This window comes from Gorilla gorilla, chromosome 10 (genome assembly GCF_029281585.2).
Source record: "Gorilla gorilla gorilla isolate KB3781 chromosome 10, NHGRI_mGorGor1-v2.1_pri, whole genome shotgun sequence".
In the NCBI taxonomy this organism is placed as follows: Eukaryota; Metazoa; Chordata; class Mammalia; order Primates; family Hominidae; genus Gorilla; species Gorilla gorilla.
In genome coordinates, this window is record NC_073234.2 from 139038151 (window position 1) to 139057425 (window position 19275).

The 19275-nt window shown below is 46.6% G+C and overlaps 1 protein-coding gene and 1 non-coding gene across 3 annotated transcripts; both read left to right on the plus strand.

Annotated features, from left to right (window-relative positions):
* Nucleotides 1-390: 390 nt before the first annotated feature.
* DDX55 (DEAD-box helicase 55) lies at nt 391-19204 on the plus strand. Of its 2 annotated transcripts, XM_004054103.5 has the most exons (14): nt 391-570; nt 4265-4315; nt 4407-4493; nt 5771-5862; nt 5939-6001; nt 7031-7180; nt 8294-8483; nt 11498-11580; nt 13518-13649; nt 14821-14913; nt 16067-16181; nt 16986-17154; nt 17748-18040; nt 18280-19204. In XM_004054103.5, the coding sequence occupies exons 1-14, from the start codon at nt 463-465 to the stop codon at nt 18454-18456; spliced, it is 1803 nt and encodes a 600-aa protein (XP_004054151.2). In that variant the 5' UTR covers nt 391-462; the 3' UTR covers nt 18457-19204. The 2 variants fall into 2 exon arrangements, with proteins under 2 accessions (XP_004054151.2, XP_018894007.2); XM_019038462.4 differs by lacking the exon at nt 18280-19204 and having other exon boundaries at nt 406-570; nt 17764-17992.
* Nucleotides 15018-15150, plus strand: LOC115930332 (small nucleolar RNA SNORA9). The gene has a single exon (XR_004066971.1). It is a non-coding gene; the product is annotated as a small nucleolar RNA SNORA9 (small nucleolar RNA).
* Nucleotides 19205-19275: the final 71 nt, after the last annotated feature.

A 19275-nucleotide genomic window follows, 5' to 3' on the forward strand; every position in this document is an offset into this window, starting at 1 on the left:
CCGCAACATTCAGGACGTAAAGGCCATCAGCGGGTGCCTGTTTTGCAGGGCTGCTAACCCGGGTCCCCGACACGTTTCTCTGCCCACGGTAGCCAGCCCCGCTGTCCTTCGGCCTGGACGCGGTCCTGTGCTGCCACCTGCCTCCGAGGGGCAGAGAAAGTGGGAGGGCCGGGCCAGAATCCCTCCCGCCAAAACTCCTGCCCGGTGCGGAGAGGCGCCCGGAGCCCAGGGCGCTGTGCGGGGCGGGTGTAACTCCCCAGGCCTGCCCCGCCGCCTGCCTCCACTGTCGCGCGGGCGCCTTTCCTCCCTCCCGCGGCGTGGGAGCCTTCGCCGCGCTCCGGAACTCTGCTGCTGCAGCAAAGTTCCCGGCCGGCCGCCGGAGCTGCCGGAAGCGGAAGTGCTCGTTGGGGGTGCACAGGGCACGTTCGAGCAGCGGCGACCGACGCGGCGAAGGAACGCGCCATGGAGCATGTGACAGAGGGCTCCTGGGAGTCGCTGCCTGTGCCGCTGCACCCGCAGGTGCTGGGCGCGCTGCGGGAGCTGGGCTTCCCGTACATGACGCCGGTGCAGGTATCGGTTCCCGGGGGGGGGGGGAGTGAGGCTGGGAGAGGGGCAGGCACCCGCTGCATCGGACCCACCGGAGGTGATCGGACAGATCTGAGCCCTGGGGCGCTCATCCCTCCAGCGGGGGCTCTTGCCTGTCTCCAGCTGCCCAGACTGGCGGAATGCGGAGCTGCCCGGCCAGCGAGCCGGCAGAGGGGCCGCGACCCACCCCGCCCTCGGGTGCTGTAGTCTCAAGCCTGGTTCTCATCCTGGCCCTGCTCGCTGTAGCTGTGAGACCTCGGGCAAATGGCTTAACCTCTCCGTGCTTCATTTTCCTTCTCTGTGAAATGACGAAAAAATAACACCCTCCTTATGGGGTTGCTGTGGGGACTAAATAAACCAGTCGGCACACTATGGGAGCTCAGTAAGGATTACCGTTGTTGTGCATCTCTTCAAGAATATTTCTTGAGGACCTGCTATGTGTCAGGAACTCTTCTAGGCTCTGGGGAGTTTGCAGTATTGGCATCTGCTCATAGCCTTACTTTCTAGTGCAAGAGCTAGAGAAAGGATAATTTCAGCTGCTGGTAAGTGTTATGTAAGAACTAAGACGGTTGTGATAGACAGTGTCGCGCGAGGACTGTAGAGGAGGTGAGATAGGGTGTTAAGGAAGGCCTCTCTGGGGAGGTGCATTGAGCTGAGACCTCAGTGATTGAGAAGGAGCTGGCTCTGAGGTGACTAGGGAGAGATTATTCCACTGGAGAGAAATACCAGTGCACATAAATGCCCTGGGGCAGGCTGCAAATGGTTTGAGCAGCAGAAAGGAGGCCTTTGTGGCTGAACATCAAGAGTAGTGTAAGAGATGGATTGTGCAGGGTCGTGTAGGCGCTTGGATTTCATTCTAAATGTAGTGGGAAGCCATCTTATCTGGGAGGATGTTTAGGAAGGGAAGGGCTGTGATTTCTCTGTATAGAGAGTGGCCTTTCCAGGCATAAGAGATGAAGCAGGCAGGTCGCTTAGGAGGCCATTCTCAGGTAAGAGATGATGGTGACTTGGAGTAGGGTGGAACCAGTGGATACTGAGAAGTCACATTTGGGATAGCTTTAAGGTTGCTAAGGGACTGGAAGTGGAGGTTAGGAAAGAAAAGACTACAGGGACCTGAGGTTTTTATTTTTTTTATTTTTTATTTTTTTTTGAGATGGAGTCTCGCTCTGTTGCCCAGGCTGGAGTGCAGTGGCGCGATCTCGGCTCACTGCAACCTCCGCCTCCCGGGTTCAAGCAATTCTCTGCCTGAACCTTCCAAGTAGCTGAAATTACAGGTGCCTGCCACCATGCCCGGCTAATTTTTTGTATTTTTAGTAGATACGGGGTTTCACCATCTCGGCCAGGTTGGTCTCGAGCTCCTGACCTCCTGATCCACCCGCCTTGGCCTCCCAAAGTACTGGGATTACAGGCTGAGCTACCGCACCCGGCTGATTTTTATTAGTAGCTGAGTGAATGGTGTTACCATTTCCCAAGAATGACTGGCGTGCGTATCAGGTTTCAGAGGGAAAGTCAAGAGTTCTTTTTTTTGTTTTTTTTTTGTTTGTTTGTTTGTTTTTAACTTTTTTGAGACAGAATCTTTCTCTGTTGCCCAGGTTGGAGTGCAATGACACGATCTCGGCTCACTGCAACTTCTGCCTCCCGAGTTCAAGCGATTCTCCCATCTCAGCCTTCCAAGTAGCTGGGGTTACAGGCATGCACCACCACGCCTGGCTAATTTTTGTATTTTTAGTAGAGACGGGATTTCGCCATGTTGGCTAGGCTGGTCTCGAACTCCTGACCTCAGTTACGCCCGCCTTGGCCTCCCAAAGTGCTGTGATTACAGGAGTGAGCCACTGTGCCTGACCACAGGAGTGCTGTTTTTAAACACTGAGCTGGGTACAGTGGCACCCGCCTGTAGTACCATTTGTTTGGAAGGCTGAGGTGGGAGGATCCCTTGAGCCCAGGAGTTCAAGACCAGCCTGAGCAACATAGTGAGACCCGCATCTTCGAAATTAAAATAAATAATGGCCGGGCACGGTGGCTCACGCCTGTAATCCTAGCACTTTTGGAGACCAAGGTAGGAGGATCACTTGAGATCAGGAGTTCAAGACCAGCCTGGGCAACATAGGGAGGCCCTGTCATCACAACAATTTTTTTTAAATAAATGAAGTCTTGAGTTTGAGATGTCCATAAGATTCCCAGGAATGTGGAGAATCTATTTCCAGCAGGCAGGGCTGGAGATGAAAACTGGGAGTGCTATGTGCCCTGCCTAGGGAATGTAGTGCGAGCAACACCCAATCTCTGGCCCCAGAGCTCATTGTCTAGACCTGTCATCCACTACACAGTCATCAGACATGGCTATCAAGTGCTTGAAATACACTTTGTCCAAATCAAAGTGTACTCTGAGTATCAAATAACACACTAGATTTTGAAGACCTAGTATGAAAAAAGAATGGAAAATGCTGATTTTTAAATATTGATTAAATGTGAAGGGACAATATTTTTGATATATTGGGTTAAATAAAATATTAAAATTTATTTCACCCATTTCTTTTTACTTTTCTTACTATGGCTATTAGAAAATTTAAAATTGTTTATGTGGTTCACATTTTATTTCTATTGGATAGCAATGGCCTGAAGCAGGGTCCTCACTGTTGGCACTATTGACATTTTGTGCTGGAAAATTTTTTGTTATGGGGCTGTCCTGGGCATTGTAGGATGTTTAACAACATCACTGGAATTTGTCCATCAGAGGACATAACCTCCCAACCCTGGTTATATTTTATTTATTTATTTATTTTTTGAGGCAGGGTTTTGCTCTGTTACCCGGGCTGGAGTGCAGTGGCACAGTCACAGCTCACAGTAGCCTCGACCTCCCTGGGCCAAGGTGATCCTCTTACCTTAGCCTCCTGAGTAGCTGGGACTGCAGGCATGCACCACCACACCCACATAATTAAAAAAATTTTCTTTGTAGAGACAGAGTCTCCCTGTGTTGCCTGGCTGGTCTGGAACTCCTGGCCTTAAGGGATCTACCCACCTGGGCCTCCCAAAGTGCTGTGATTATAGATGTGAGCCACCACGCCTGGCCCACCCTGGGTTTTGACAACCAAAAATGTCTCCTTACATTATCAAATGTTCCCTCAGGGGTTGAGCAGGGGGATAGAAATCACTGTGTAGAGGCAGTTGGAATAATATTACACCTGCTGTGATTTAAGTGAGCTCAGGCCCTGGGGACCAGGGCTGAATCCTGGAGGGAGCAGCCTCGAGGCCAAGGCCTGAATCTAACTGAGGTTTAGCTTTTTTGATTGCTAAAACCAGGTTTCTTGTAAAGTCTGGCAACCTCTACAGTGCTTAAAATGAGAGGGTTTATTTGAATCATGATTCTGTGATACTAGAGCTGGAAGGGACCCTAAAACCCAATGTCTTCAACCCCTTCCTGGTTCAGAGAGGAAAGTAGGAGCGACAGGGCTAGAATTCAGGACTCCCACCTCCCAGCTCAGCTCACTGTCCCCACACGCCGTCCACGTAGACACAGTTGCCACGTTTGATTCAGCTTCTCTATGGTGACTTGGTTACTCAGAGCCCCTTTTGTGGTGGGACCCACTGTGACCTTAGCTGCCCATTATGTTCCTAGGGCTTCGGGTCTCACCTGTGAATTGATGGCATCCTTTAACCCGTGCTTTGCAATCTCTCTCTTTAGTCCGCAACCATCCCTCTGTTCATGCGAAACAAAGATGTCGCTGCAGAAGCGGTGAGTGCCTCGGGTATGTGCAGCCTGTCCTCGTGTTCTCCCTCAAATGAACTCTGAGGAAGAAAGGGAAACCAAAACTCTCTGTTTGCAGGTCACAGGTAGTGGCAAAACACTCGCTTTTGTCATCCCCATCCTGGAAATTCTTCTGAGAAGAGAAGAGAAGTTAAAAAAGAGTCAGGTGAGGACAACAAAAGTGATTTATTTTCACCTAGTCATCAGAGAGTTCACATTGGATTAAGAAGCTGGCTACAAACGTGAAAAAATAGGCCAGAAGCCGTGGCTCATGCCTGTAATCCCAGCACTTTGGGAGGCTGAGTCTGGAGGATCACTGGAGTCCAGGAGTTTGAGACCAGCCTGGGCAACACAGTGAGACTTCATCTCTACAAATAATGAATGAATGAATGAAACTTAAAAAAAAACAGTTAATCCTCATTATTTGTGGATTCTGTATTTGTGAACTTGCCTGCTCGTTAAAATTCAGAACACCCCAGTGGATCCTCGGTGCTTCTGTGGTCATGGGCGTGGGCAGAGCTGCCTTTGGTTTCACTGCTCAGGTGTAAACAGTGTCCTTTTCGTCATCTATTTAGTGCCATGTTTTTTACCTTTTTTTTTTTTTTTTTTCTTTTTTCCCTGAGACAGGGTTTTGCTCTGTCACCCAGGCTGGAGTGCAGTGGTGTGATCTCATCTCACTGCAACCTCCACCTCCCAGGCTTAAGCTGTCCTCCTGCCTCAGCCTTCCAAGTAGCTGGGACTACAGGTGTGGACCATCATGTCTGGGTCATTTTTTGTATTTTTTGACATGTTACCCAGCCTGGTCTTAAACTCCTGGGCTCAGGTGATCCTTCCGCCTCGGCCTCCCAAAGTGCTGGGATTACAGGTGTGAGCTACCGCGCCCGGCCATTTTGCACATTTTTGTGCTTTATGTTGGTGATTTTGGTTTTTGAAATGGCCCCGTGATGTAGTGCAGTCTAGTGTTCCTGGGTGCAAGAAGGTTATGACCTGCAGAGAAAATCCCCGCGCTAGAGAAGCACAAGCTAAGGCATGAGTTAATGTGCTGTTGGCCACGAGTTCAATGAGAATGAATCAACAGTATATGTTAAATAGAGTCTTTTAAGCACAAACAGACATAAAATAGGTTTATGTATTGATTGGTTGACAAAAATGTCATGCCCAGAGACTGGCAGGAACCTAACCCTGTGTTTCGCCTGTGAGCAGTGGTTCAGCGTTCACTAATTCACTGTTCTTCGTGACTTGAAAGAGCATAACTGCAGTGTATGATGACGAGTAACCGTAATTCAAAGTAGTTGATATGTGCTCAGAGATGCTGCTGAGAAAGTCTGGGAACTACTGTTTCTCTGGAACTTTCCTTTGTGTGGTGGAGGGCGGAGGGCCTATGAGTTCCTCTCTGGGAGTCCCTTGTGCTGCTGACTGTGTCCCTTCCTTCCATGTGGGTAGGTTGGAGCCATAATCATCACCCCCACTCGAGAGCTGGCCATTCAAATAGACGAGGTCCTGTCGCATTTCACGAAGCACTTCCCCGAGTTCAGGTGAATTGGATGCAGTGTCCCTGTTAGCCATGGGCCGTTTTGTCGAACTTAATCAAAGGCTGTTTTCTTGTTGTAGCCAGATTCTTTGGATCGGAGGCAGGAATCCTGGAGAAGATGTTGGGAGGTTTAAGCAACAAGGGTGAGTTTGCTCGTGTCTGCTTGTTTCTTTGTTTGCTTTTGGCATTGAACCTAAGAATTGATGTGTGATCTCAGCCTAACTGTGGGTCCCCCTTTCAGCAGCCTCCTCCCCCTGCAAAAAGGTGTTTTCTCCAGGCCAGCTTCCCATTGTGCTTTGCTGGCTCCTTCCCATAAGGCCCTGATGAGAACTTCACAAACTCAGCTTCTTACAGAGGTCAAGAGAACGACGTGAAGATAAATGAGTGGTCAGGATAGATGAGTTCGGGGCTGGGGGATGGTGAGGAACTGGCCAGTAGCTGCCTTGAATACTCAGCTCCAGCTGGTAGTTGCCTGGGAGGACTCGGCTCAGTAGTGGCAGGTTTTGAATTTTTTAAAAAGAAGATGGAATTCCAGATTTGTGTGTGTAATCTCCTGATTTTTTAACTGTTGGCGTGTAATCCACATTTGAAAAACACATCTTGTAGGTGAGCCAGTCTGAGGGAGCCACATCTGGCCCTGAGTCTGCCAGTTTGTGATCTTTACATAGGATTCTCTAATTCTGTCAACATTTCCATTTTACATGTGAGTTACCTGGGGCCTACAATGGTTGAGTAACTTGCGTAGGTCAGAGGTTGGTAAGCTTTTTTTGTAAAGGAGCAGATGGTAAATGTTTTCGGCTTTGTGAACCATATGGTCTCCATCGCAGTTACTCAACTGCTGTTGTAGTGTGAAGGCAGCGATAGACAACATGTGAATAAATGGGCGTGGTTGTCTGCCAATAAAATACTTGGCAAGGACAGGCAGCAGCCCAGGTTTGGTCCGGGAGCTGGAGTTTGCCAGCCTTGCCTGGGTCATAGCCCAGAACCCAGATCCCGTCTCACCACAGCCCTCAGTCTTTCTACCCTGCAGCACTCTTCCACTCTCATGCTCTTCGTTCTCTTCACTGGGGCTTAAATGACTTTAGGGGGATATAAAACTTGGTATTTTGGTAATCATCAACCACATTCCCAAGATCCAGAGAGTGTGGTAAATGTTAACTTTCTTTCCAAAGTGGGAACATCATTGTGGCCACTCCAGGCCGCTTGGAGGACATGTTCCGGAGGAAGGCCGAAGGCTTGGATCTGGCCAGCTGTGTGCGATCCCTGGATGTGCTGGTGTTGGATGAGGCAGACAGACTTCTGGACATGGGGTTTGAGGCAAGGTACTGGACTTTGGACTTCAGTGGCTTGAGTGGGCAGATGATACTAATACAAAAGGGGAGCAAAATGGAGTTCACCGCTTTATGACTAGGTATTTTTATTTTTTATTTTCATTTTTATTTATTTTTTATTTATTTGTTTATTAGAGACAGGGTCTTGTGCTGTCACCCAGGCTGGAGTGCAGTGGTGTGATTATGTTCACTGCAGCCTCAACCTCTCGGGCTCAGGTGATCCTCCTGCATCAGCCTCCCGGGTAGCTGGGATTACAGATGCACACCACCATGCCTGGATGGTTTTTTTATTTTTTGCAGATGAGGTTTTGCCATGTTGCCCAGTTTGTTCTCAAACTCCTGGGCTTAAGTGATCCTCCTACCTAGGGTTCCCAAAGTGCTAGGATTACAGGTGCCAGCCACCATGCCTGGCCTAAGTATTTTTATTAACCACATTTTAATTTCAAATCATTAAGTAGTTTGAGCTTCAAATTCTACCACGTGATTTTTATTCCAGTTCTATCTTTGATCTTAAAATGCACTTTCCTTCAAGTTTTTTTTTTTTTTTTTTTTTTTTTTGAGACAGGGTCTCACTCTGTCATCCAGGCTAGAATGCAGTGGCATGATTTTGGGTCATTGCGACCTTTACTTCCTGGGCTTAAGTGATCCTCCCACCTCAGCCTCCTGAGTCATCTGGGACTACAGGCGCATGCCATCATGCTGTTTTTTTTTAATTTTTGGCAGAGACAAGATCCCATTATGTTGCCCAGGTTGGTCTCAAACTCCTGGGCTCAAGAGATCTTCCCATCCCAGCCTCCCGAAGTGCTGGGATTACAAGCATGAGCCATCACACCTGGCAGTTTTGTTGTTTTTTAATAAACAGCTTTATGGGATATAATTCACATATCATTATAATTGTATGCTAAAATTTGAGGAACCTTGGAAAAATGAAAGTATAAAGAAGAAACAAAGAATCACCTATAATCTCACCTCCCAGTGTATGTGCTATAAATATTTTGATGGCTTCACTTTCAGTCTTTTTGAATACCTGTTTAGTATCATGAAGCACCGTGTGTTGATTCTGCTGGCAAGTGAGCGGTTAAGTGTGAGCCCTCTTTTTATCAGCATCAACACCATTCTGGAGTTTTTGCCAAAGCAGAGGAGAACAGGCCTTTTCTCTGCCACTCAGACGCAGGAAGTGGAGAACCTGGTGAGAGCAGGCCTCCGGAACCCTGTCCGGGTCTCAGTGAAGGAGAAGGGCGTGGCAGCCAGCAGTGCCCAGAAGACCCCCTCCCGCCTGGAAAACTACTACATGGTAAGCGCCTGGGCTTGCTTCTTACTCAGCGATAATGACCAGTGCTCATTTTATGGAAATTGTACTGGTAGAATAAATATGTGAGACCCTGTAGCACCTATGAAATGCATTTGGGGACAGAGCTAGGGCAAATGGTCTTAGTGGTTCTACTCATTGAATGAATAAGTTAAATTGGACATAAATGCATTTTAAGCACAGTCTCTAAGGACAGAGTCTCTGAACCTCCTACCCTCAAGTGACCAAATGTTTCTATTTTACGTGCTTGGGGTGTGCTGGGTGCAGGCATGACTAAGCTCTGTAGTTCCTGGGCCCATCAGAACAGCCTGTGTCACAGAGAAGGGCATAGTTAGATGTGCAGGTGGAACACAGAAAATCAAATGACAGACTCACTCCTAAGGAGACTTTGTGGGGTGGAAATGTTCTGCTCTGTAAATGTTGTGTATTTTTGACCTGCATCAAATATGCTGAATTTCTTTTTTTTTTTTTTTTTTTTGAGACGGAGTCTGGCTCTGTCGCCTAGGCTGGAGTGCAGTGGCGCAATCTCAGCTCACTGCAAGCTCCGCCTCCTGGGTTCATGCCATTCTCCTGCCTCAGCCTCCCGAGTAGCTGGGACTACAGGCGCCCGCCACCACGCCCGGCTAATTTTTTGTTAGCCCTGTTAGCCAGGATGGTCTCCATCTCCTGACCTGGTGATCCACCTGCCTCGGCCTCCCAAAGTGCTGGGATTACAGGTGTGAGCCACCGCGCCCGGCCGTTTTTTTTTGTTTTGTTTTGAGACGGGGTCTCACCCTGTCACCCAGGCTGGAGTGCAATGGCACGATCTCGGCTCACTGCAACCTCTGCCTCCTGGTTCAAGCAATTCTTCTGCCTCAGTCTCCCGAGTAGCTGGGATTACAGGCATGTGCCACCACGCCCGGCTAATTTTTTGTATCTTTAGTAGAGGTGGGGTTTCACCACATTGGCCAGGCTGGTCTTGAACTCCTGACCTCATGATCCTACTGCCTCAGCCTCCCAAAGTGCTGGGATTACAAGAATGAGCCATCATGCCTGGCCCAAATATGCTGAATTTCTAGTAGTAAATACTGGCTGCTGGCTTCTGTAGTTTCTTCACAAAGAAGTAGATGGGCTTTTGGCAACTTGATTGTTTAGTAATGAGGCCACTCCTCACCCCTGTTCTGTTCTGTCCCATTGCTGGGATGGGCCACGAGGCACAAGTGTAGAGAGCACAGGCTGCAGGGGAGGCAGCACCATCAGGGCGAGGAGGCACCCACAGGCCAGTGCTACTGCTGACGGTACATTGGCCCACCAGCCTGGGCCTGGGGCTTTTCTTTCTCTTTTGCAATAAGCTTTCTCAGGTTAAATTTTTCCTTAGGCCTGGAGGGGTTCCCTAGCTCCTGAACATGTCTGCTGTTCAAAATGAAGGAGGCTGGTCTCGAAACCAGAGTGTTCCTATTGCTGCAGACTGTGAGGTTGTCGAGGCTGCTCTCCGGTTTGTGTCAATTTATAGGCAGATTAAAGGTAGAATGAGTTTGCAAATGAGAAACTGCACCTAGTGTAACTGGAGAGTGTTGTCAAAATCAGATAGGCTCATCAGAAGTGGGAGTTGTAGTTGCCATTGATGTTTCTGACAAGCTGGACTGGGTGAGGGAGGAGGCTAGCTCTTCCCAAGCAGAGGGAAGGACTCTGCATAGGGTAGTGTGGAGAGCATGGGCGCTAGAGCAGGACTGCCTGGTGCATATCTTGGCTTTGGCCCCTACCAAATTTAACCGATGAACTTAGAGGTCCTTACTTGTCAAATGGGGGCCACAGTAGTATACAGCTTCGTAGGGTTGCTGGAGGATTAATTAATTAATCCATGCAAAAATGTTCATGATAGTGCTTAGTACACAATAAGTATGGGTTGAGCATTCCTAACTTGAAATTCCAAAATCCAAAGTCCTCCAAAATCGAAGTTTTTTTGAGTGCCAACATGATGCTGAAAGGAAATACTCGGAGCATTTTGGATTTCGGATTTCCAGATTAGGGATGCTCAGCTGGTAAGTATAGTGCAGCTATTCCAAAATCTGAAAAAATTCGAAAGCCAAAAAACACTTCGGGTCCTAAGGACCTTGGATGAGGGATACTTGTACCACTGTTAGCTTTGGACACACTGTGGCTACTGTTGCATTCTGTTATTTTGCATTCGTTTTGCATTTAGAGATGGCTGAGTACCTGAGAAAAAATCCCAAACTGGGGATTTGGTTTTGGTAAAAATAGGATGAATGCATTCAGGTGAATTTAATGTCTCTAATTTGGGAGTTTGAATGGAGGACTTGATTGCATTATGAAGAAAAGCAGTGGGGTCTGCGTCCATGGAGGCCTTTTAAATAATGATGTACATTGCTTTCTGGAAATCATTATTCACCTTAGAGCAGTGATGTCTGAACTTGGCATCAGAATTTCCTGGGGGAACTCTTAAATAATATGGATTCTTAGGTTCAATCTCAGACCTACTGAATCAGAATCTGTATGTTGTACCCAAGAATCTGCATTTAAAAAAAAAAAAGTCTATCCTTTGGCTGGGCGAGGTGGCTCACGCCTGTAATCCCAGCACTTTAGAGTTGAGGTGGGAGGATCGCCAGATGCCAGGCCAGGAGTTCGATACCAGTCTGGGCAACATATCGAGTCTGTCTCTTGAAAAAAAAGAAGAAAAAAAACAGGTAAATAAATAAAAATCTACCCTGGAGATGGTGTAACGGCTGGCATGTATATTGGGATTGGGAGTTGGGAACTGTTGCCTGTTGGATGACTGTGTTTCTCTGAGCTATATGATTTTGTGACATACAAATTAACTTTTACAGGCAGCAGCACATGTTGATATTTATTCTGAGTTAGGTAGACCAGTTAACGACTAAAGTCTGTCCTACCCATGGGGGAAATGACATTCCTTAAAATTTAATGCTGAAACTGAAAATAGCCATGGGGATTATTATTGCCAAATATGTTTTTTATTAGTTTCCCTTTTTATTTTGCAGGTATGCAAGGCAGATGAGAAATTTAATCAGCTGGTCCATTTTCTTCGCAATCATAAGCAGGAGAAACACCTGGTCTTCTTCAGGTACTCCTCTGGTCTCTGTGGTAGGGGCGTCGGGGATTCAGCCAGAATACGCAGGTGCATGCGGCCTTTGGGTTTTGGATTCCATCTAGCATGGTTCTCTCCGGAATGCTTTTGGCTGCAAATAACTGAAAACCCAACTTTTGTGGTCCGAACAAGGTTGGCTTTATTTTTCTCCTGTAAAAAGTCGTCCAAAGGCAGGCAGTTTCTCACATGGGTTTCATGTGTCAGTCATGTCAAGGTCAATGTTGATGTAATTGGTCTTCTCTTCCTATGTGTCACCTCATGGATTCTGGATGACCACTATTACACCCTGTCATGTCTGCACTGAAGAAAGATAAGGGGGGAAAGGCAGAGGGGGCTTATGGCAATGTTAGCTATATCCATGCCTTTTAATCAGGAGAGCAAAGAGCTTCCTCAGAAACCCCTCTGCCCTAGTTGACTTCAGCTGTGAATTCATCTTAGGGGCCAAAAGTGGGTCACGTGGTGGCCCCTCACTTCAAGAGCAGCAGAGAAAATGAGTGCGCAGCTTTTCTGCCTCTGTAGTAGTGGCCAGCAAAGCAAGAAGTGGTTGGGAATAGTGTTTATCAGCCACCCATGGAGTCTGCCACAGTGGGGTTTTGTCCTGTGGTCAGAAGGCAGCGTAGGGACAGATGCATATGTTCTTTGGACTGGTTGGTTCTTTTCCCCTTTTCTCCAGAGATAAATGTGTTGATCTTTAGTAGTACATAAAAAATAATTTTATATTTATTTACAGATTTATATTTATAATTTCTTTTCTATCTGTTATCCTACAAATAAAATGCAATATTGACCATGACCCACAGTAAGAAGTACAATTTGGTACACACCCAAACAAGACAATAAAACAAAGGTTTTCATGAAACTGCACCCTGCTAGGTGGGATGTTTTCTATTCTGTTCTACTCCAGCTGTTAATTTTTTTAAAATGCTGGTCGAGACCCACTAAATTGATTTCAGAACCCACCAGGTCTGTGGGTTGTGAGGCTTAGCGTGTGAAACACCACTTCATTACATACTATGTGACTCAAGGTGGAAAAGAGCGGCCACAGCACAGGTGGAGGGACTGAAGTAGGTAGACAAGAGTTAGCCCAAACTGGAATGCAGTAGTGCAGTAGTCTGGTATAGTGGGAGGAGCATTAGACCTGGGTTCTGGTTCTGCCACTTACTCTGTGTCTCTGGTAAGTTTCAGTTCCCTCATCTGCAAAAGGATGGGAAGTCACTTGGGAATGCTTCCAGTTAAGGAAAAGGGTCCAGGGTGAACTTTATTAGAAGGGTGCCGGGTAAGGAGCTCACAGATTCAGAGAATGTTGAGTGTCCAGCTCCCAGGGAAGGAGGCTCCCTGGCAGGAGTTCATGGGCCATCTCTTTAGGGCATATCTTTATTGGGATGACTGCCAACCCCCTTTTTGTCTTTGGATGACTCAGCTCCAAGTCCCAAATATCTGGGAGAAGGGATCTGATTGGCCTAGCTTGGGTTATTTGCTGAGCCCTTGGGAATCCTGCTAATTGGGAAAGAAGCAGTTCCCTAAAGGAAAAGCAGAAATGTTTTTAAATCTTGTAACACTATTTGTGGCTAAGATGTCATTGCTTTTGTTCTGAATGACTGTTTCACTTTAATTCCTTTCTCGGGGTCAGGGAGATTTCCCGTGAGAACATCTTTAGACAGTAGAATACGTCTTTGGGGGTTTTAATTCATGTTTAAGGGATTTTGTCAAAAGACTGGCCTTTCATTGGCTGGGAGGATTACAGATTGAGAACTCAGTTGTGGATGATTTCCACTGCCATTTTCCTTGTCATTCCTCTAGGGAGGGCTCGTAGTTAGGTTGCGTCTGCTGCAGCTATTGCTCACTGTTCCCCTCTCCCGGTTGTAGAAGGACCAAAGTGGCCAATGACTCTAAGCCCTCTGTCCCTCTTGCAGCACCTGTGCCTGTGTGGAATACTATGGGAAGGCTCTGGAAGTGCTGGTGAAGGGCGTGAAGATTATGTGCATTCATGGAAAGATGAAATATAAACGCAATAAGATCTTCATGGAGTTCCGCAAATTGCAAAGGTGGGTGGGCTTCATTGAAGGTAGCAGCTCTCCTGCCACACTGCTCTTTCAGGTCCCCAAACGACCCATTCTCTAGTAGCCTGTGCTGTCCGCATGTGCTGTTTTTCCTGCCTGGAACCCTCTTCCCTCTCTAATCTGGTTATCACATCTCTGTAAACACTCCGAGCCTCCATTGCCCTGTTCCAATTGCTTTGCCTTTTGCTATGTCATTTCCCTAGTTACTGAACTTCTGTGCTAGACAGCAGGCTCCGTGACACAGGAGTCCTGTGTATTGTCTTCACTGCCAGATTGCCCTGTGCTCGGTCCAGGGAAAGGTTGTGATGACTGTCAAGCAGCAAGGAGCAAATCCATTTGTCGTGTCTGGGTACAAACTGTCTGTAGCTTAAGGCCGGACACGGTGGCTCACGCCTGTAATCCCAGCACTTTGGGAGGCCAAGGCGGGTGGATCACGGGGTCAGGAGATCAAGACCATCCTGGCTAACGTGGTGAAACCCTGTCTCTACTAAAAACAAAAAATTAGTCGGGCATGGTGGCGGGCGCCTGTAGTCCCAGCTACTCCGGAGGCTGAGGCAGGAGAATGGCGTGAACCCGGGAGGCGGAGCTTGCAGTGAGCCGAGACTGCGCCAGTGCACTCCAGCCTGGGTGACAGAGTGAGATTCCATCTCAAAACAAAACAAAAAACTGTCTGTGGCTTATTAGGCTTGTGACTATACAGCAGGCAACTTGTGTCTCCCAATGACCATAACTTGTATCTGCGTGTGCTGACAAATAATAGTTTTCTGTTTTTCTTAATCATTGAGCATCTGGCTCTATTAAAAGTCTTCTTTTGGACAGTGATACACCTGACTGCTAGGCCTCAGTTATGGAGTGAATTGTGCCTTGTTTTTCAGATGCTACAAAGGATGAGACCCATACAGTTTTGGTTTTCAAATGGCAGTGCTGTAATTTTTAAAATCCCTTTGCTGTCTCTCACCTCCCTCCAATTTTTATTGGAATTTATGAAGTCCTAGAGATTTGTAGAAAGAAGAAAAAATCTAAATATTACCTTAAACATTTGCTTCTGTGAGAAGCTCCAGCACCTGTGTGTCACTGTCATCGAGATCAGTAGGCTGTTTGATGGTGATGAAGATGGTGGCCTCCTTACTCAGAATGCTGTTTTCTCATTTTCTAGTGGGATTTTAGTGTGCACGGATGTGATGGCCCGGGGAATTGATATTCCTGAAGTCAACTGGGTTTTGCAGTATGACCCTCCCAGCAATGCAAGGTATGGTACGAGGCTGCCACCCACTCTCTGTTGAGGACTTTAGCCTAATAAAGGAGGAATCCTGAAGAAGATAAACAGATAATGATGTTCACTGAAACATTTTATAGCAAGCCTCCAGCGTGCTTGGGTCTGCAGTGACCCCGTGGATTCCTACAGGGCTTGCCAGAACAGTTTTGAAATGGTTTGAGGCCTTGCCCTGCTCCATGTAGAGCAAGGTTATAGAAATTTCAGACAATGAGAGAAAACAAAAAACAACAACATTATTTGAGGCTGGGCGCGGTGGCTCACGCCTGTAATTCCAGCACTTTGGGGAGGCCGAGGCAGGTGAATCGTTTGAGCCCAGGAATTCACCAGCTTGGGCAACAGGACAAAACCCTGTCTCTAAAAAAAAGATATATACAGATTAGCCAGGCGTGTGTTCCTGTAGTCCCAGCTACTTGAGAGGCTGAGGCAGGAGAATCGCTTGAGCGCAGGAGGCAGAGGTGGCAATGGATTGTGCCACTTCACTCCAGCCTGGGCAACAGTGTGAGACTCCGTCTCAAAACAAAAACCCGTTGTTTTAAGTAGCAAAAATAGGCAAATGGATGAATAACCCATTCATGGTGAAATCGTGATACTGTATTGGCAGCAATTAAAAGTACTTTCAAATATTATCAGTTCTTGCAGAAACACAATAGAATGTCTAAATGAAAAAAAGCAATACATAACACCACATGTGAAAATTACAATTACTTTCTCCAAAGTCAGCATATATTCCTAATACATGCTTCCACGCATAGGAAAATGCCTATAAACCCCCAAGTGTTGATGATTACTCCTGAGATTATTGGTCATTTTCATTTTGTTCTTTGTATTTTTCATTGTTTCCCAGATTTTCCACTGGGGACTATGTCCCACCTGTATGATCAGAGAGAAAGATACAAGTTTTACTTAGAGTTCACATTAAATGTTTCTTACAGAATCGTTATCTGTTTGCAGTGTTGGTTTAATTGCCAGTTCTATTTCTCACACTAGTAAGTGGCCGAGTCCATGCTGAGCTGTGGAGGCTAGAGGCTCCCCATAGCATTTTAGCTGCAGCAGCCATGTGGCTGGAGCCTGAGCTCTGTTCAGCTGTCATCACCTGGGTACCCATTTCCACCCTGTGTTCTCACAGTGCCTTCGTGCATCGCTGCGGTCGCACAGCTCGCATTGGCCACAGGGGCAGCGCTCTGGTGTTCCTCCTGCCCATGGAAGAGTCATACATCAATTTTCTTGCAATTAACCAAAAAGTAAGCTGCCGTCCGTTTTCAGATAGAATGCCTAGTGACGGGGTAGCTGGAAAAATTCTTCTCCAGCATGTGGTCAGCAATTGAAATTACAAATTGCAAACTCACTGGGGCTGGGCTGGTGGTGGCACTGGGGGGCCCTGGTGGGGTTTTTTTTTTTTTTTTTTTGAGACAGAGTTTCACTCTTGTTGCCCAGGCTGGAGTGCAATGGCACTATCTCGGTTCACCGCAACCTCTGCCTCCCGGGTTCAATGGATTCTCCTGCCTCAGCCTCCCAAGTAGCTGGGATTACAGGCATGCGCCACCCCAGCTAATTTTGTATTTTTAGTAGAGACGGGGTTTCTCCATGTTGGTCAGGCTGGTCTTGAACTCCCAACCTCAGGTGATCTGCCCGCCTCGGCCTCCCAAAGTGCTGGGATGACAGGCATGAGCCACCGTGCCCGGCCACCCTGGTGGGCTTTAAGGCTGTGGAGGCACCTCGGTCATGGAGTGACCAAGTCTCCTGTGCGGTAGCATGCCCTGCTGGGACCCAGGCAAGGGTTACTTCTTGTGAATAGAGACCCAGTGTTGCCATACTTTGCTACCAGATTAGGATTGTCATGTGAAATCTGATTTTTAAATTTTCTTTTAAAAATTTAAGATACTTTTCAGAGCATGTGAAATATTTGGGTTGGAGTTGGGCTTCAGACCTCAAAAGTTGAAAAGGAATTGTTTCGCTTTTGTTTTTCTTGGTTGTGATGGGGAGCCCTGGGGATGTGATGCCAGCCAGGGAAGGTGAGAATGTGGTATGTGTGTGTGTGTATGTAGTGCCCCCTGCAGGAGATGAAGCTCCAGAGAAACACAGTGGACCTTCTGCCAAAACTCAAGTCCATGGCCCTGGCTGACAGAGCTGTGTTTGAAAAGGGCATGAAAGCTTTTGTGTCATATGTCCAAGCTTATGCAAAGCATGAATGCAACCTGATTTTCAGATTAAAGGGTAAGTTGGACTTCTTCATGTGATAATGTCTCCATCTTAACTATGTGGTGGTCTTACAAGTATGAGATTGCTTTGTCTCATAAAAGGAAGTGTTCCCAGGTTTTGAGTAGACACAGAATAAACTGGCCACTGGCTGCTGAGTGTTCCTTTTAACTTTGTAAAAATTAATTTTTTTTATTTTTGAGACAGAGTCTCACTTTGTCGCCCAGGCTGGAGTGCAGTGGCGCGATCTTGGCTCACTGTAAGCTCTGCCTCCCAGGTTCACGCCATTCTCCTGTCTCAGCCTCCCGAGTAGCTGGGACTACAGGCGCCCGCCACCACGCCCAGCTAATTTTTTGTATTTTTTAGTAGAGACGGGGTTTCACCGTGTTAGCCAGGATGGTCTCGATCTCCTGACCTCGTGATCCGCCCACCTCGGCCTTGCAAAGTGCTGGGATTACAGGCGTGAGCCACCGCACCCGGCCTCAATTATTTTCATTCTAATTAAAATGAATGCATTAAACCCTTTGGTTAGAAAAAAATTATATTGTAAGCCATTACTGATTGTTCTAATCCTGTTGAGTGCGCTAACTCTGATCTTCTGATTGAATCAGATCTTGATTTTGCCAGCCTTGCTCGAGGTTTTGCCCTGCTGAGGATGCCCAAGATGCCAGAATTGAGAGGAAAGCAGTTTCCAGATTTTGTGCCCGTGGACGTTAATACCGACACGATTCCATTTAAAGATAAAATCAGAGAAAAGCAGAGGCAGAAACTCCTGGAGCAACAAAGAAGAGAGAAAACAGAAAATGAAGGGAGAAGAAAATTCATAAAAAATAAAGCTTGGTCAAAGCAGAAGGCCAAAAAAGAAAAGAAGAAAAAAATGAATGAGAAAAGGAAAAGGGAAGAGGTAAAGTTTACTTTTACTTACATTAACTTAGAATCTTGAACAAATTTATTGTAGTAGTTCTTTAAATAGGAATTGTGTGGGGCTGTCAGATTTCTGTTACGTTGGCGACTAGGATGGGGAATTTGCTCTATTTGCAGAAGCCAATCTGAGAGCTTATAGTTCTTGAGTTAAAACTGCTGGTTTCACTAGAACACTATTGCTGAAAAATTTAGTAGTTTATTGGTTTCTTCTGCACTTAGGGTTCTGATATTGAAGATGAGGACATGGAAGAACTTCTTAATGACACAAGACTCTTGAAAAAACTTAAGAAAGGCAAAATAACTGAAGAAGAATTTGAGAAGGGCTTGTTGACAACTGGCAAAAGAACAATCAAGACAGTGGATTTAGGGATCTCAGATTTGGAAGATGACTGCTGATTCCAGTGCCACAGATGAACCCACAAGGACATAGCTGTTCCCTAACTTGGTGGATGTCTCCAGTTTGCTTTTAATGAAAATCACAACTTCAGCAGACATCTGAGAAGAATGATGTCTCTGAAAGCTGTCCTTTCAGATGAGGGAGAAATGAAGGATTTCACACTTCGGAATATTTTACTAAAAACATTCCAGTCTTGGCCGGGTGCGGTGGCTCCTGCCTATAATCGCAGCACTTTGGGAGGCTGAGGCAGGAGGATCACTTGAGCCCAGGAGTTCAAGACCAGCCTGGGAACACAGCGAGACCCTCTCATTAAAAACAACAAAACAAAACAATTCCAGTCTTGAAGTAGTCTAACAGAAGAAAATGTAAAATTATTTGAGTGTAAATAATAGATGTCAGTATTTATCATGATGGGTCACATATAGACATATGTACATATAAGCTCTTTTTTCTGAGGCTATTTTATAGTTATTTTTAAACATAAAGATACTGAAGTCTTCTTGACTTCTGATTTTCAAAACCATTCCTCAGTATCTTCAGGCATTTGAACTCCTGAATGTGCTTGGCCCTGGGCTTCAGTTATCCTTTGATGCCCTGCAGAGGTGGCTAATGTGCTGGGGTTTTTCTGTGTTAATAGTCGCAGTATTGTTTTATTGGTGAATAGCTAAAAAACAGAGGGATTAAGTCATATTCCGGGAAAGAGAATTATAGTTTTTATGCCTCCTGTTGAATAAATGGTGTCCTGATTGCCTGGGTCTTAAGTGTGTAAATGTAGCTGGACAGTGTTTTCCCCTAGATGGCCTGGTCAGCTTGCAGTA

What these genes read in the sequence shown, in the direction of transcription:
- DDX55 (XM_004054103.5), top strand. Translation starts at nt 463, where the DNA reads ATGGAGCATGTGACAGAGGGCTCCTGGGAGTCGCTGCCTGTGCCGCTG. An exon ending in AAGCACTTCCCCGAGTTCAG is followed by an intron (nt 5,863 to 5,938) that starts GTGAATTGGATG and finishes TTCTTGTTGTAG; the next exon opens with CCAGATTCTTTGGATCGGAG. An exon ending in AGAAAAGGAAAAGGGAAGAG is followed by an intron (nt 18,041 to 18,279) that starts GTAAAGTTTACT and finishes TTCTGCACTTAG; the next exon opens with GGTTCTGATATTGAAGATGA.